This window comes from Hippoglossus hippoglossus, chromosome 1 (assembly GCF_009819705.1).
Source record: "Hippoglossus hippoglossus isolate fHipHip1 chromosome 1, fHipHip1.pri, whole genome shotgun sequence".
In the NCBI taxonomy this organism is placed as follows: domain Eukaryota; kingdom Metazoa; phylum Chordata; class Actinopteri; order Pleuronectiformes; family Pleuronectidae; genus Hippoglossus; species Hippoglossus hippoglossus.
The window spans coordinates 12403674-12417769 of record NC_047151.1 but is presented as its reverse complement, the minus strand read 5'-3'; the positions used below and the strand labels follow the sequence as shown (position 1 = coordinate 12417769).

General features: G+C 41.6%; 1 protein-coding gene across 10 annotated transcripts in view; it reads right to left on the bottom strand.

The window, feature by feature from the left end:
* The window catches only part of LOC117765880 (nucleosome-remodeling factor subunit BPTF-like), a 46154-nt gene that overhangs the window by 25738 nt on the left and 6320 nt on the right, over positions 1-14096 (bottom strand). For 5 of the 10 annotated variants that reach the window (XM_034592444.1, XM_034592453.1, XM_034592464.1 and 2 more), the window contains exons 3-15: positions 11783-11834; positions 11413-11581; positions 8675-8929; positions 8001-8204; positions 6876-7046; positions 6470-6633; positions 5990-6169; positions 5552-5733; positions 5139-5270; positions 4301-4430; positions 3533-3668; positions 2876-3178; positions 654-2718 (exon numbers count right to left, since the gene is read on the bottom strand). In XM_034592444.1, coding sequence (XP_034448335.1) covers positions 654-2718; positions 2876-3178; positions 3533-3668; positions 4301-4430; positions 5139-5270; positions 5552-5733; positions 5990-6169; positions 6470-6633; positions 6876-7046; positions 8001-8204; positions 8675-8929; positions 11413-11581; positions 11783-11834 — 4143 coding nt within the window. The remainder of the gene's footprint in view (positions 1-653; positions 2719-2875; positions 3179-3532; positions 3669-4300; positions 4431-5138; positions 5271-5551; positions 5734-5989; positions 6170-6469; positions 6634-6875; positions 7047-8000; positions 8205-8674; positions 8930-11412; positions 11582-11782; positions 11835-14096) is intronic. The other 5 variants (XM_034592516.1, XM_034592525.1, XM_034592491.1 and 2 more) reach the window with 4 other exon arrangements.

The window sequence follows — 14096 nt, the reverse complement described above, 5'->3', positions numbered from 1 at the left end:
ACTGCATCTCTGAACAAGATGCTGCTTGTGAAACTCCAGTTCCTCCTCAAGTCAGATTGATTGGTCAATTTAATCAGTGCATTTTTCAGTAAATACAGTACTTTTTATCTCCATTTAATTTAGTTGTGGATGTGGTTTATCAGACCACTTCCTTTTTTATGTTTTCATCTGTGTTTGTTTATTTGTTATTTAGCAGCATTACGCAAAAACTACCCAACTGATTTTTCCTGAACGTTTGTGGAAGCGTGCGGCATGAACCAAGGAAAAAACAAGAAATGTTGGTGTGGATCCAGATCAGGGGGCGGATCCAGGAGCATAGAATAATTCATGAAAAAAAAAAATCAGGCAAGTTTAAGGGACTGATATTTCTGAGTGTGTGCAATTTGTTGCAGATCCAAATAAAAATCTCCAGCTAGTGAATGTAAATGTGGTTTCATTAGGGAAGGGCTTTGGTGGAGGTGTCTACTCTTCTTAATGCCATCCAAGTTTCTTTTATATTGATACTATAAGAAATAGAAAATCATATGTAGAATTGTTTGGCCATGGCTGAGGTGTGTGCTTGACTGAGGGCCACTCTAGTTGCAGTTAGTACCACAGTAACAGAGATGGAATGAATCACTAATGATTGATGTTTGGGTGGTTAACAACCTTACCTCCAGGTGATGCCAAATGTGGGCCTGGGTGAGGGATACGGCCAGATATCCAGGGCTGGCTTGGCGTTGTAGCTAAACACAGGAATCTCCCGGAATCCACCTCGCCTTGCTAGCACCTTCAAGTTGTCATACGGTAGTACAAAAATGCTCTTGCGGCTGCTCTTGGTGACAAACTTGCGGTATGAAGGAAGAGCTGTGCCCGAGCGTGTCTTCTTAGTGCGGGAGAATTTCAGGAGGCGGACGTGATCCTTTGTGGATGAAGAGTCCTCTTGGCTCACGGCAACAGATGTAACCGAGGTTTTCCCATCGGTGTCGGTTGTTGACTTACTGACAGACGCCAAGAGCATGGTTCTCTGTTCTTGTGTCACCATTTCACTCTGGCTGTCGTCCGACTGACCGTCAAGCCCGGAGGAACAGATTTTGGTCACAGTTGTTTTGGTCATTGTTTTAAGTGTGGACACTGCGCTGCTTTCTGTTGTTGACACCGTTTCTCCACATGCATTGGATGGCGCGTTGGCTGTCCTCATCTCTGTGGAAACTACTGTTGTGGTGGTGGTGGTGGACTTTGTGGTTACCTGGGTGATGAGGGATTTGAGTGGCTCTGTCGTCCCACTGTTACTGTTCTCCTCAGCGAAGTCATCACTGAGACTCGACTCCTCTGCAGAGGGTATAGGGGAGGGTGCCATTCTGATGATCTTGACAACAGAACTGGCTTTGGTCTCAGTCTGAACCGGGGATGTGCTGTTGTGCTGTTGAGTGCTCTGAGTATTAGCTCCAAGTGCATCTAAGTTGTTATCCAGCCTTGTTATCTTTATTGGAGGTTTGTATTCCTGGTCCGATATCGATGACTTACCCTCAACCCTGGAAACTAGACCTGGTTCTTTCAGCCCAATCTCTGTGCTATTGTTCACAGGGGTCAAATCTCCATTCACCAGAGGCTTTTGCTGCGTGCGGTCCTTCGGGGAGACAACTAGTCCTTGTTCTTCAATTTTAACAGTGCTGTTCACCTTGGGCTGGGGACTGTTGGTGAGCACGCCATTATTTGAGCCCATAACAGAGTTACTCAACATGCTTTCACTCCCCAAGCCGTCATTACCATTTACCTGAGGGAGAGGAAAAATTGGCACGGAGTCGGGAGAGCTAATACTTTTGGTTTTGTGTTGTCCAATTTCTTGGTTCTCCGCTGGCCCTGTGCCATTTTCCCCAGGGCCTGAATGTGCAGAGATTTCTGGGTTTTGCTGGACAGGTTTAAGAGGGGATGTGTTCTGACCACTTTTTTGGTCAAGTACATTTGAAGATATCCTTACAGAGTCAAATTTTAAATTGGGTATCTCAGACCCTGTATTGTCAATATGCACAGTCTTGGTAACATCTGATGCTACACTGGCTGTTTGATGCTCTAAAGAGCTATGGGTTCCCTGTGCTGTAGTTTCCCCTTCGGGCAGTTTTACACCCTCTTGCCCTGAAGTGTCTGAATTGGTTTCTTTTGGCCCCATAGTCCTTTCCAAGGAGGTGGTTTGATTTTGAGGTGAAGCCAAATCTCCACCTGTACCTGTACTGCAACTGTCTTTGGGTGTGGAGTCCAGACCAGGGAAAGGAAGGGGAGTGACAGTATCCTCTGTAGTTTTTGAGAGTTCAGTGTAACTCTCCCCTTCATTTTCTCCTCCTCTAACTTCTCCTAGCCCTGGAGTTTGTGGTGTGGAAGATTTCTCCTCCACTTTCACAGCGTGGCCCAATGCGAGCTGTGTCTGAGCGAGAGCATGGGGCTTGAGTGGCGACCGCGGCCGGACTGGAGTGCTCAGAGCAGGAGCTGAAGCTGGTGAAACTAGCGCAGGGGTCTTGGGTTTGGAGGTAGACACTTGCTGCCTCTGCCTCTCTTCAATAACGTGCTGCTTCACCCGCCGCTCCAGCAGGCCGTCCAGCTTGGAGGACTTGACCTTCTTCTTGTAGGCGATGCGGGTGAGGAAACCGTTGCTGACATGCACCACATCGTAGTTAAAGGGCCGTTGAGCGTCATCTGTTGGCTCCGCCTTAATGGAAGCCTCACCCTCCTGAGTACTGCACCCTGGAGAGGAAATACATTTATTTTTTGATCAACAATAAAATATTCAAGTGAATTCATTCCTAGCATAAATTAATCAAATTTGACATAAAGCACCACTCATATTGTACATGCACTTAAAATACAATGCTATTAGACACAAAGTCGCACTCTGTCATACTTTGCTCTTCATCCGATCGTGATTCTGTGGGGTCCACCTCCATCTTTGCAGGTGATTCCTCAACCGACAACTCTTCTGTCTTTTCTTTTACATCCATCTCTTCTTTTGTTTCTTCTTCCATCCTCTCATTAGACTCGAAATATTCAGCAGACAGCAGATGATCTGTTGCAGGTTTGGAGAGGCTGCATGAGCCTTGATCTTTTGCTTCACTGATTAAAACAGCAGCTCCCTGAGCTTCTGTTGAAGCAACGCTGGGTCGTCGACTCAAGTCCAGCAGGGTACACTTCTTGCCAAGTTTCGCATCTTTGGAAAAAAGAACATAAGTGAAATTTAAAAAAAAATTGTAACGAACTCGGGGAGAGTGACTGTTGCAATTATTAAATTCTTTTAAAATAAAATAAACTGTAAAAGGACTATCATGTGATGTCCAAGCTGAAAACCATTAGAGTTGACAGTGCAGTTTGACAGTCAATTACATTACTTTAAAGTTGAATGAACAATTAAGAATCTAAATGATCTGTGATGTCTTTGATTTAAGTTATTATACACGAGTCAAGACATCCACAGACATATCTAAAGACAGACTTAAATCATTGAACCCAAAATTCCAAATAACTAAAAACCATAACTTAAGCCACAAAGTGGCCCGTTCCAGACCTTCCAGTTCTTTGCGGTAGTTGGCATTGGTGTTGCCGGGAAGCTTGGGGACAAACCGCTGCACATAGGTCTTACTGATCCAACTCCAGCCCCCGTAGCCTGTAACGCGATACTCCTCTCCTTTCTGCTTCCACACCTTCACATTAGACAAGAAAGGAGATGCGGAATGAGAAAAATAAAGATAAAGAAACAACTCGGGGTGAAGGGTTCACAAGAGCACGAGTGAATCCGGAGACACATTTGAAAGAAAAGTGGTGGAAAAGGAGAGGGCAATGAGAAGAGAGATTAAAGGTTTTGAGGTTATTCACACACTAATCACTAATTGCTGAGGGAAATGAGTCACAGCAAAGCTCAGCTCGCTGTATCAAAGAGGCCTTGATGGTCACTCATGCACAAACACACGACAGACACAAGTGTTTCCCACTGAAATGACTCAGTTTTCCAGGCATTAAGGTTTCGAACCTGGAAGCAGATCAGACTGAAACATTATGCGTTTCATGTTGTGCTGGTAAAAGGTCTAGAAAAATGGGGTGCTTGTATCTTGTGAAATCAACATTGCGTCAGTCAGTGACTGCCACAGGATTTTCTCGCTGGTGGTGTGAAAATGTTGTCATTCAATATCAACCTTTGTAATGGCAGCCATTCCGGGCATCCAACTGTCTCTAAGCACTGTACAAAAAAAATTACTGTATATGACCGAGTGGCTTAGCTCAGCTGTGATGTTGACCTGAAGGTATGTCATGTCTAATTGCAGAAAGTTGGACCAACCTGATGTTTGATTGGGAAGGTGTATTTGACCCAAGTGGCCTGTAGCATCGTCTCCTCATCCTCCAGCTTTTTCTCACGTTTTTTTACTTTCTCCTTCTCCTCGCGCTCCATGGATGTCATGCGATTTAACCTGAAAAATGATTTAAATTGTCATTCAATCCAGCTCTTGAACTAAAAATTCATCTATATTTATACAAAGACTAGTGATTACTTAAAGTTGTCATTTAACAAATTAACCTATTTTGGGCTGTTTGTGAAAAAGCGTTCAACCTTAAATTTCTACTAGTGTTATATGATTGATGAAGCCAGACTAAACATTTTTGAAAGTGTTGCACTCAGAGTCATCAAAGACATGTATGCTGCTTGAAAATGAAACACACACACTTGTCCTGCAGCTCACTCTCTCTCTCTCTCTTCCTTACTTTGATGCTCACAGTTCGGTAACACACATAAACACACTTTGGGCCCGACCTTGTGAAATCGTGGTCAATCACTTCTTTAAAAGGGCCGCTGTGGTGTTGAAGCAGTGGTAGAGGCAGAGGTGGGTGGCACTGGACTCGCAGTCTAAATATTATGCCTCACAGCTATGGTGGGCCTTTTGGATTTGATCTGGTTATGATCGCCTCTGCCTGCTAAACTGACCACACATCCCCTGTGTACGATGCACTGAATGCTTGTTTGAATTTTGAAGTATTTGATCAACTGAATTTGTGGATGGATCGTGTAACTATTATTTTGTTTATGTGTGTTTGAGTAATTATATCAGGCAGTAAAATCACAGATTAAGTATTGTATTTGGTTTTGCATATGATATTATATTGGTAGTATTAGTACATACCTCGTATGGCCCAGTGAGTCTTTCCAGACAGGCAGCATAGCCACAGGTTTAATGGCACATTCCAGGATAGCCAGGGCCAGCGCAAACTCCCTAGCTTTACTGCACATCTGAACTGCTTTGATCCAATTTGTCCTGAAAAACAAAGACAGCGTAATTTAAAACTTGTTTTGTTTCAAGTGGTCAGTCTCGTCATGATATGCTTTTACTTTTGGTACAAATGCAACAGTTCTGACATATTTTCGTTTTTAACAAAACATGACAGATTCACTGAAGGGCATCAACCTTGCTGACAAAATTGAGCAATAAAACAAAACAAATACCCACTGTACTTTTTTGTGTGGTTAAAATCTACATGCATGCACACATACAACATGTTAAATTTCTATATACTCATCTTTCAATCTGTTCTGTACCTGTGTGAGGCCCAGTTAGGGTGCATAAATGGCGCTGGAACATTGTTCTCCAGCTGGATGATGGTGAGTCTCAGTGTGGAGATGGTGAGAACCTTAGAGCCATGAATAGACCCGTTCCACTTAAATTCTCCTGCAGGTGTCATGCAGAACTTGTGCGAGAGATGTCGCCTCTTGTCGTGGTCCTGAGTTAAGGAATCAGAAAGAACAGGGGCATTAAACTCAACAACTCTCTCATCCGTGATCTATAAAATGATTGTCTTAGTTAGAAAACTGCTGGGCACAGGGATTGAAGTGTACCCCATCACACGGCAAATTTTATAATCTTTGACCTATCTGAAATACAAACACAGAAAGATCTAGTAACCAGTGAACCACACAGCATTGTTTTTGTGTTCATGAACATTCAAATGGCAACACGGGAGTTGTCATGCTACTTGCCTCTCTGTGCTGGTGCTTGTTGAGGGCCAGGGTATTGGAGCTGTACTGGTTATGATAGACGCGGTACTTGCCCTCCTGGCCAAGCTTGAAGTATTGACAGAGGGCCCCCTTCATCACCACGTCTTTGCTGCTGCGCGTGCTGACACGTGTGACGTCACCTTGTGCATTTACCACTAACACCTGTGGAGATGACAAAAATCCAATCAGCACTAATTACAACTGCTTGCTCCTTCAGAAACACTAATATTGCAACCTGACAATAAAATTGTTTCCCTGTTCTTGGGTGTAAATTCACTTCAATGTAGTTCTTCTGTGTATTGAGCTACAGTAGTAACGAATGATGTTTAGTAGTCACAAGATAGTTTGTGCCTCCGTTCATCTCTTATCCCTCTACAAACATTGACCAGGTCAGTGCTCTTGTTTTAGACCCTGTGCAATATTATCTGAAAGAGCTGAATCTGTTTCTTCCATGGCTCCCACCTCCTTGCCCTCTTTAAAGCCCTTGTTGGCTTCATGAACAGCAGCAGCCACCTGTTGGTTCTTCAGCTGACTCAGCTTGCTTTCTGGGTTCCTCAGCCGGGTCACCATGCGAGTCGCCGAAGACCTCTTGCAGCTCTCACCATTGGCCGAGTCTTTACCGTCTCCTGAAAATGCAGAGGGAACTTTGTCATACACAGTAGTTAACTGCATTTGAACTAACCTGATACAATCTGCAGAGATTATTGATAGAGAAAAGCTCTTAACAGTAACCTCACATCACACACACCTCTGGCATTTTAACTAGGTGCTACTATGTGCTGATGAATCGTATGATTTAGGGCACAGTTATGCATTTAAAGATAGCTAATATTTAACAACAAAACAAGATGTAATTTCTTTGTCTGACCTGTGTCATCAAAGCTTGCCAGGGATGACTGGGAGGACTTGTCAACCAAGTCTGGGGGCTCTGGGCCCCTGGCTCCCATGCTGCTGTTACTGTTCTCCTCACAGGTCTGAGAGGGCTGGCTCAGGCTCAGGATTCCATCTCCACTAACAGGATCTGATGACGAGTTTTCTGCTACAAAGAGAAATTACAAACAGTGTTGGCTTAGTTAGTTGGATTGCATGCAGTATCTCGACTGTGCTGTTCTTGCTGTCATAATATGATTCTATTTTCATGGACAGCAGGATGCAGGTGTTAGCCCAGACTGAAAGACTGAAGACTGTAATTTCAGCAAAGTAGAAGCTCAGTCTTGGTGAAGTCAGAAACTTTCTAGCGAATGTTATGAAAAAGTTAGGGCTGTGGCTCCCTCTACAGGTAAGCCGTATGCAATGCATGCATCAAATAGCCCATTATTTGAGTCTTGGAAAGCAGTGAGCAACCAGGCAAAGAAAGGTTTGTGCACACATGACCACACTGATCACAACAAATGGTGCTCAGCAATTTTTTAAAGATGGATATGTGAAGGTCATCATTGAGAAAATGTTTGAAAAAGGCAAAACCCAAACAGAAAGCTACTCAATCAAAGCTGCAGAGTACAAGCAGGAAGCTGAGGAAAAGCTTTTCATGAAAAGTATTGCACCAGGCAATGCAATGCGTGTCCCCAGTTGACTGAGGCTCAGTGAGGCTCGTCATGCTGATTGCAGTGACAATATCATCTGATTGCAAATCCATCGATGCAATCGATTTCTCAGCTGTTAGGAGAAGAGAGCACGAGGGATTAAAAGAATTCAAGTACAGAACGGCTGAAAGTGTTACAGAGCTGAGGCCAGATTTCAAGAAATCAAAGGTGAGTGACTGAACACAACAGCCAGCAGATGGGATGAGAGCCACATGCAAAAAGAGACAGGCCGGGAAATGGTCAGGAGCCCTGTGGGAGCTGGGAAGGAGGGTAATGGTGGAAGACACAAGTCTCTGTGATGTTAGGAGGCATGAGATTCATCACGCAATCTCGTTAAAGTTGCTGACTGTGTCAATAAGCACATCCCCTCATTTAAAAGGGCAACTTAGCCTTGAAATGTCCATGTATACCTTCAGTGGTGTTAGAGACCTCCTTATGGGAACAGCCCTCTAGACGAGCCTCTACGCTGGAGGCCAGGGGCGGTGGAGCCTCAGTAGCCAGGCTTGAGCTCACAATGGTGGTTTGTGTCGGAGCTGAGGATACTGGAGGTTTTGGTCCATCTGAGAAGTTACTGCCACTACTGCCTTCTTGGCCAGTGGGTGGAGCTTCAGCAACTACAGATAACCAGTAGCAACGTTGTAAATGAAAAAGGTAACGTGGAGATAATGGAGAGGAGCAGTGATGGCTGAGGTTGACAGATATTGTCAAATCATATGATATCCATCACTCATATGGGAAAAGTAGACTTTCATATACTCCTGGACATTATTATAAGATACATATATACCAAAAAACCTTTTCAGCTATTTAATTTTAAAGTTTAACAACAGGACGCATTTATAGGAACACGTATAGACATTTTTATTCATGATTCTCTAAAGGTGAACTACAGGCCCCCTTTGCCAAACTTGTAAAATTCCCTTCGCAGTTTGTGTTTTTGTTCAGCTGCAATAACTAATTAGAATGTTGTGATGATGTCCTTTCCTTTCGAAGCTTTTGCAGGTTAGATGTTTTGTTTTTAAATGTTACTTTGACAAAATATTTAACCCAAAGAAATGATCAGATTCTTAATAATCATAATTACCTCCAGATTTGACACCATCCCTTTTCTCCTCTGTAGCCTCTTCGTTTGTCTCCTCCTCCTCCTCCTTTATCGAATCTTTGACCTTGCCTTCCGGATGTCCCTCGTCTTTCAGCCCAACCTCTCCTTCTTCCTTCTCCAAATCAAACTCCTCCCTCGCCTTCTCCATCCGCGCTCTAAGGGCTTCCTCGGCAGCTCGTCTTTTTATCTCCTCCAGCTCCTCCTCCTTCTTAGCCCGCAGCCGCTCCAGGATCTCCTCTGGAGGAAAAAGTTAAATACAGGAAATAAAGATAATTAATGGCTGAGTCCAAGAACGTTCGATTGACTGAGATATTGCAAGATAATCAAATTCAGTGGTGTTATCAGTGACCAAGCAAAAGGAAAAAACATAGAAAAATAGCACATTGGACACTGCAGTGTTTCCAAAAACACTATCCAGAACACCAATCACATAATCAAGAACAAAAGAAATATCTTAAAACTAATTAATGATTATGGCAACTCAACAGTCATTAACTTTATTAGGGAACACAACAAGAAATGTTAATTTAAAGAATAATTAACAATACAATTATTTAAAATTTAAAGTTATGTAGTATCAAAGATGATTTGATCAAACTCATATTGGTAATATGACCCCAGATATGTGCAAATATAAAAATCTTATATTCACCTTGGGGTGATTTAAAAATGGTGAAAATAGATGAATGGATTAAGCTCCACTTGAAAAGATGTTTTGTACTTAATTTAGCTATTAGCTCATTTTCATTTTTAGTCCCTTGGCAGGGAGACAGGTGAATAGAAACAATAACAAACAAATAAATAAATCATATCATCTCCATTACAAGCAAACAACCTACCATCCTAGAAAACATATATACACATATTATATAAATATTTAATATATTTATTTATGTCGCGATTTACAGATTTTTAGGGTATCTGCGGTTTCTTAACCACTGAGCCACTGAAATGTCAGTTGAGAAGAGGGAACTGACTTAACAGCCTTATTTCCACCAAAGCTGGACACAAAACTCAATCTGAGGAGTTCACAGCCAGAGGAGAAATCCTTGTTTACTTTCGGTTCTAACACACCCCCTCTCTCTTCCTATTAGCCATTATAAATGTAGCTGAGAGTGTATTTACCTTTACTGAGAGGTAGTAGTATAATAAGGACATGAAGAATGTGACTTGAACCAGGACAATATGCCCGTTTACTTTTTCACAACTCAACACTTCACTCCCAAAACAGAGCAACTTCCGTCGGTGACCCTTCACAATAAAAGTCCCATACAGATACACTGCTTATGATGACAGGAAACACAAATTCACTGACCAACCTTCCACAATAAGGCAACTAAGTAAAATAACTGACAGAATTTACTTTTAAATAGCCAAACGTTACACTATAAAAACTGACTGGATATAGTTGAAGATAATAATAAATATTTTAGTTCATTAGCTATATTATTAGCTTTATATTGCTTGTTGTGTGTCTTTTTCCTTCTATAGTATCGATAATCGTGAAAACCGTGAAATTTCCTCTGACAATAATTGTGGCACCAAAATTTCATATCGTGACATCCCTAATACATATATATACATACGTGTGTGTGTGAGTGCATACAGAAATTAATATCAATATATCGATAAGGAGAAAATTCAGAATTGACTAGGCTTTAATAAAAAGGACAAAGATGTTGTGTTTTTGGGGCCAGATTGAGATGGGTTTGAATTTTACTATCCAACTGAACTCCTTGTTTCGACTTCACAAATGGCGTCAGCAGCAGACTTCTAACCTGATATAAAACATATACATATAAGCTGTTTTAAAAAATGCACTTAACCCCGGAGAAACTGCGGAATATCTGTATGTATGTGAATTTGTTGCTGTAGTGAACGTGTCTGAGCAGAAAATCCCTGTTGCATTGTGCATGAGTCCAGACCCAATTCTCTGGCAGTCCTCCACAGGACCTGAATGAAAACGTCTATTTAAGTGTGTTACAGTGCATAGTCTAATACTTTTTGGGAGTTGGGGTTGCTCACACTCTACAATAAAAAAGACCACAGAGGCAACACAGAGGATAAGCTGCTGCCCGTTTGTCTGACTATTGCTCTACTTTCTGAAGTGACATATTTTCTATTATAAACTTCGGGGGGCAAAAAGGTCAAATACAGTTGTCAGTGAGAACATTTAACTTGTTAGTGTTAGTTTACCATCAAGCTGTCGGGTCAAAAGTTAACACCACATTCCACAGCACTGTTTGAAGTGTCGCACCAATTCCTAAAATTGAATTGTCTTGAACTTGAACTGCACAGCATGCTATAAACATGATTTGCTGACAATGTGCTCACAAGTTGATAATTTTTACCCACTAAGCAGGTCAAAAGCGTGCACGTGGATTTGGTGGATACCCTGCAGAGAGAGAGGAAGAGATGAGGGCTGGAAGGGAAGCTCAAAAGTTGATTACCAGCCAGACTGTGACCAGAGTAACGTTACATAATAGCTGGGTTGATTCCTATAGCCCAGCCATCTATGACTGGGTGGCATTCATGAGCAGTCGGGAGGAGGAAGCGGGGAGAGGAGTAAGGGGGGAGCAGACACAGCAAGAGAAAGAGAGGAAAAAATACTTTGGGCCAAAAGAGATCATACTTCCACTCAGATCCATAATCAAACTTGCGTCTCAGATTCACTGGAAGTGATTTCATATTTCATAGAGGAAGAACTGAGTTCTCTTTACCATTGGCGGCAGTGAAGAAACACTTGTTGGTGCCACGGGCCTTGTTGGTTAGGTCTTCAGTGATGTCCATATGTGTGTGCACCTCGTCCCTTATCTCCTCAAGGGCTGCGTACAAGTCGGCCTCCCAGTAGCCCTTATCCAAGCAATCTATCAGATCAGCCAGCTGGACCTGGACAGAGGTTAGGCAGGGTTCAATACGTGAAACACAAGATTAACTGGACGTGTTGGGAACATGTATAGACAGATAATGTTGTAAGCTAAAAGAAATAGCGGGGTAGGGACACATATAAAGCTAAGAAAAATAGAATAACAATGAAAGAAAACAAAGTAATTAGATGTAAAGAGCAGAAGAAAAAGAGAAGTCATTTACCTTGGTGCTGTAGTACCAGATGGCTTTGTCTTCCTGCTCACCATCCTCTTCACTGTAGGAGAGAAATAGGAGAGGGGAAAATAGGTGAAATAAGTAGACACAACAGGGAGGAGTAGGACATATGCTGGTTTTCTGTTCGCTGTTGTTCATCTGTATGTGTTACTAACACAGTAATTAATTGTCCTTGTCTCAGTAGATTAATCATTTTTTTCATATTTTTCAAGAGACAGCGAATGATAATGAGCAGATCTTCTAAATCTAAGTCAATTTGTGATTTGCATTATTATTATGTGCATTATCACTGATAAATAAACATATTATTATGTAACAAATATGTAAATGGAGGCAAAAGTGAATTTATCATTCAAGCAAGTATTTACTAAAACATCTGAGAAAATGGAACCTGACTGCTTTTTTATCTGGCATATTCCTCCATTATAAATGTTTGTTTATTTAACTTCACAAAGTGGACTTTACCAAAAGGTTGACATCTATTTCAGTCTCTCTGTGGTGATACAATGCTGTCTATTCTCATTACAGAAATTATACACAACACCAACAAAACTCAAACATGCAAGGTGATGGTGGAGAACGTTAGACAATAAATCCACCAAAGAATCTTGCAAACCATAAAACTGTCAATCAGACTTATTTCTTCAATTGCTTTCTCATTTATGTTTGTTCTGTAAAATGACAGCAGGTGTTCATATGCAGTCAAACACATAATTTATGCATATAATAGATCTATAGTGTATATATGCATGTTGCAAATGTAAAATATTATGGTGATACAGCACCAGGGCTTACTCTACACAGGACTCAGGTATTATTATTATTGCCTTAATGTGCGGTTGTTTTTATTTAATGACCTTCTCTTGTAAAGATGCATTTTATGAATGTATATATAATGTTATTTTTCCTGATTTGCATGAAACCATTAATTAGCACTATGACACTTGACTCTATGTGGCAGCATATTTGACAGCTTTTTGCTCAGCATGGTCCACGTCCAGCGACTGTGAAGCCCGAGGCCATGTAACACTAGTGTTGATTCAGCATCCTTCCAGGACCTCCCTACAGGCACATTTGTGTGTACAAAAATGTGTGCAGATCCATAGACACCATCCAGTCACACTATTTCCTGTGCACATACATTATTTTTTTGGACAAACACACAAGTCTCTGAAGAGAGATTGAAGATCAGCACCTGCTGGGGCCAATTTTGTGAGCAGTGAGAAGCAGAACAAGAAGAGGGAGAGAGAGAGAGGGTGAAACACAGCGATGACAAACCTCTGGCCACCGAATCTCAAATCTTATAGCGTTCAGGTGATCCATGCTCCTTTATAGTTTATGTAGCAGGCCCTCGGCTGCTGACCCAGCACACACACCATCTGTGACCACTACTGCTGATGGTCAGGTTATGTTAAATCCTATGGAGGGATGCAGTTATTTTTGCTTCATTAAATAGCAGCTCTTGTTGAGATGCAAATCTTTAAGCTAGAAATTAAGCTTGTGTGTACTCAACTTTACACCTAAGAGCTCATTACTTCTTCTTACTGAGGATTTTAAGCAGTAACAAAATATACAGCCCTATATCTGATTTTAAGCGTGTCTGCACCTGCATAATATTTTGAAGCAAAGCAAATGGAAAATGTTTCCTGTCGTCCTGTAATCTCGATAAGTGTCAATAGACACATTTGTTTTGCTTTATTAAAAAATGTATGGTATATTAAATGTTTTAGATTAGTTTCCTATAAGCCTCACGTCCACCATGCCATCCTTTCTCAACTGGGTACAAGATCTCCTGGGAAAACTAAAGCTTGATTTACGGCCCTTGTGAAAATTTAACAAGAGGATAGCACTTTTGTTTTCTTGTGGTAGCTCTCAGAAGCTTTCCCTAGATAGCAGAACTGGCAGACAGTGAAACAACCGGATTAACCGTGGAAACTACCCAGCAAAAGAAAATCTGTCCCGAAGGAGGGTGGTAGAATCCGAGGAATAAAGGAGTGAACCTGGGATGGGCATTTTCTCAGTGGAAAGAGCTCAAACCATCCAGCATTATTTCTACTAGACCAGTGAGAACTTGCCTACTAATTAATATAACTGCAGTATGTCTGAATGGGTCACTACAGGACATTCAACCTTTTTTCATTAGTAACCTCTAGACCAGGGGTATTCAACTAAAATGTAAAGAGGTCCAGTTAGAGAAAATTTCTTGAAGCCAAGGTCTGGAAGATCATAATGTGTAACTATTTAGTGTGATATATATTTAAGTAGCCTAGTAGTTGTATCAACATCTGCATGTATTAAATAC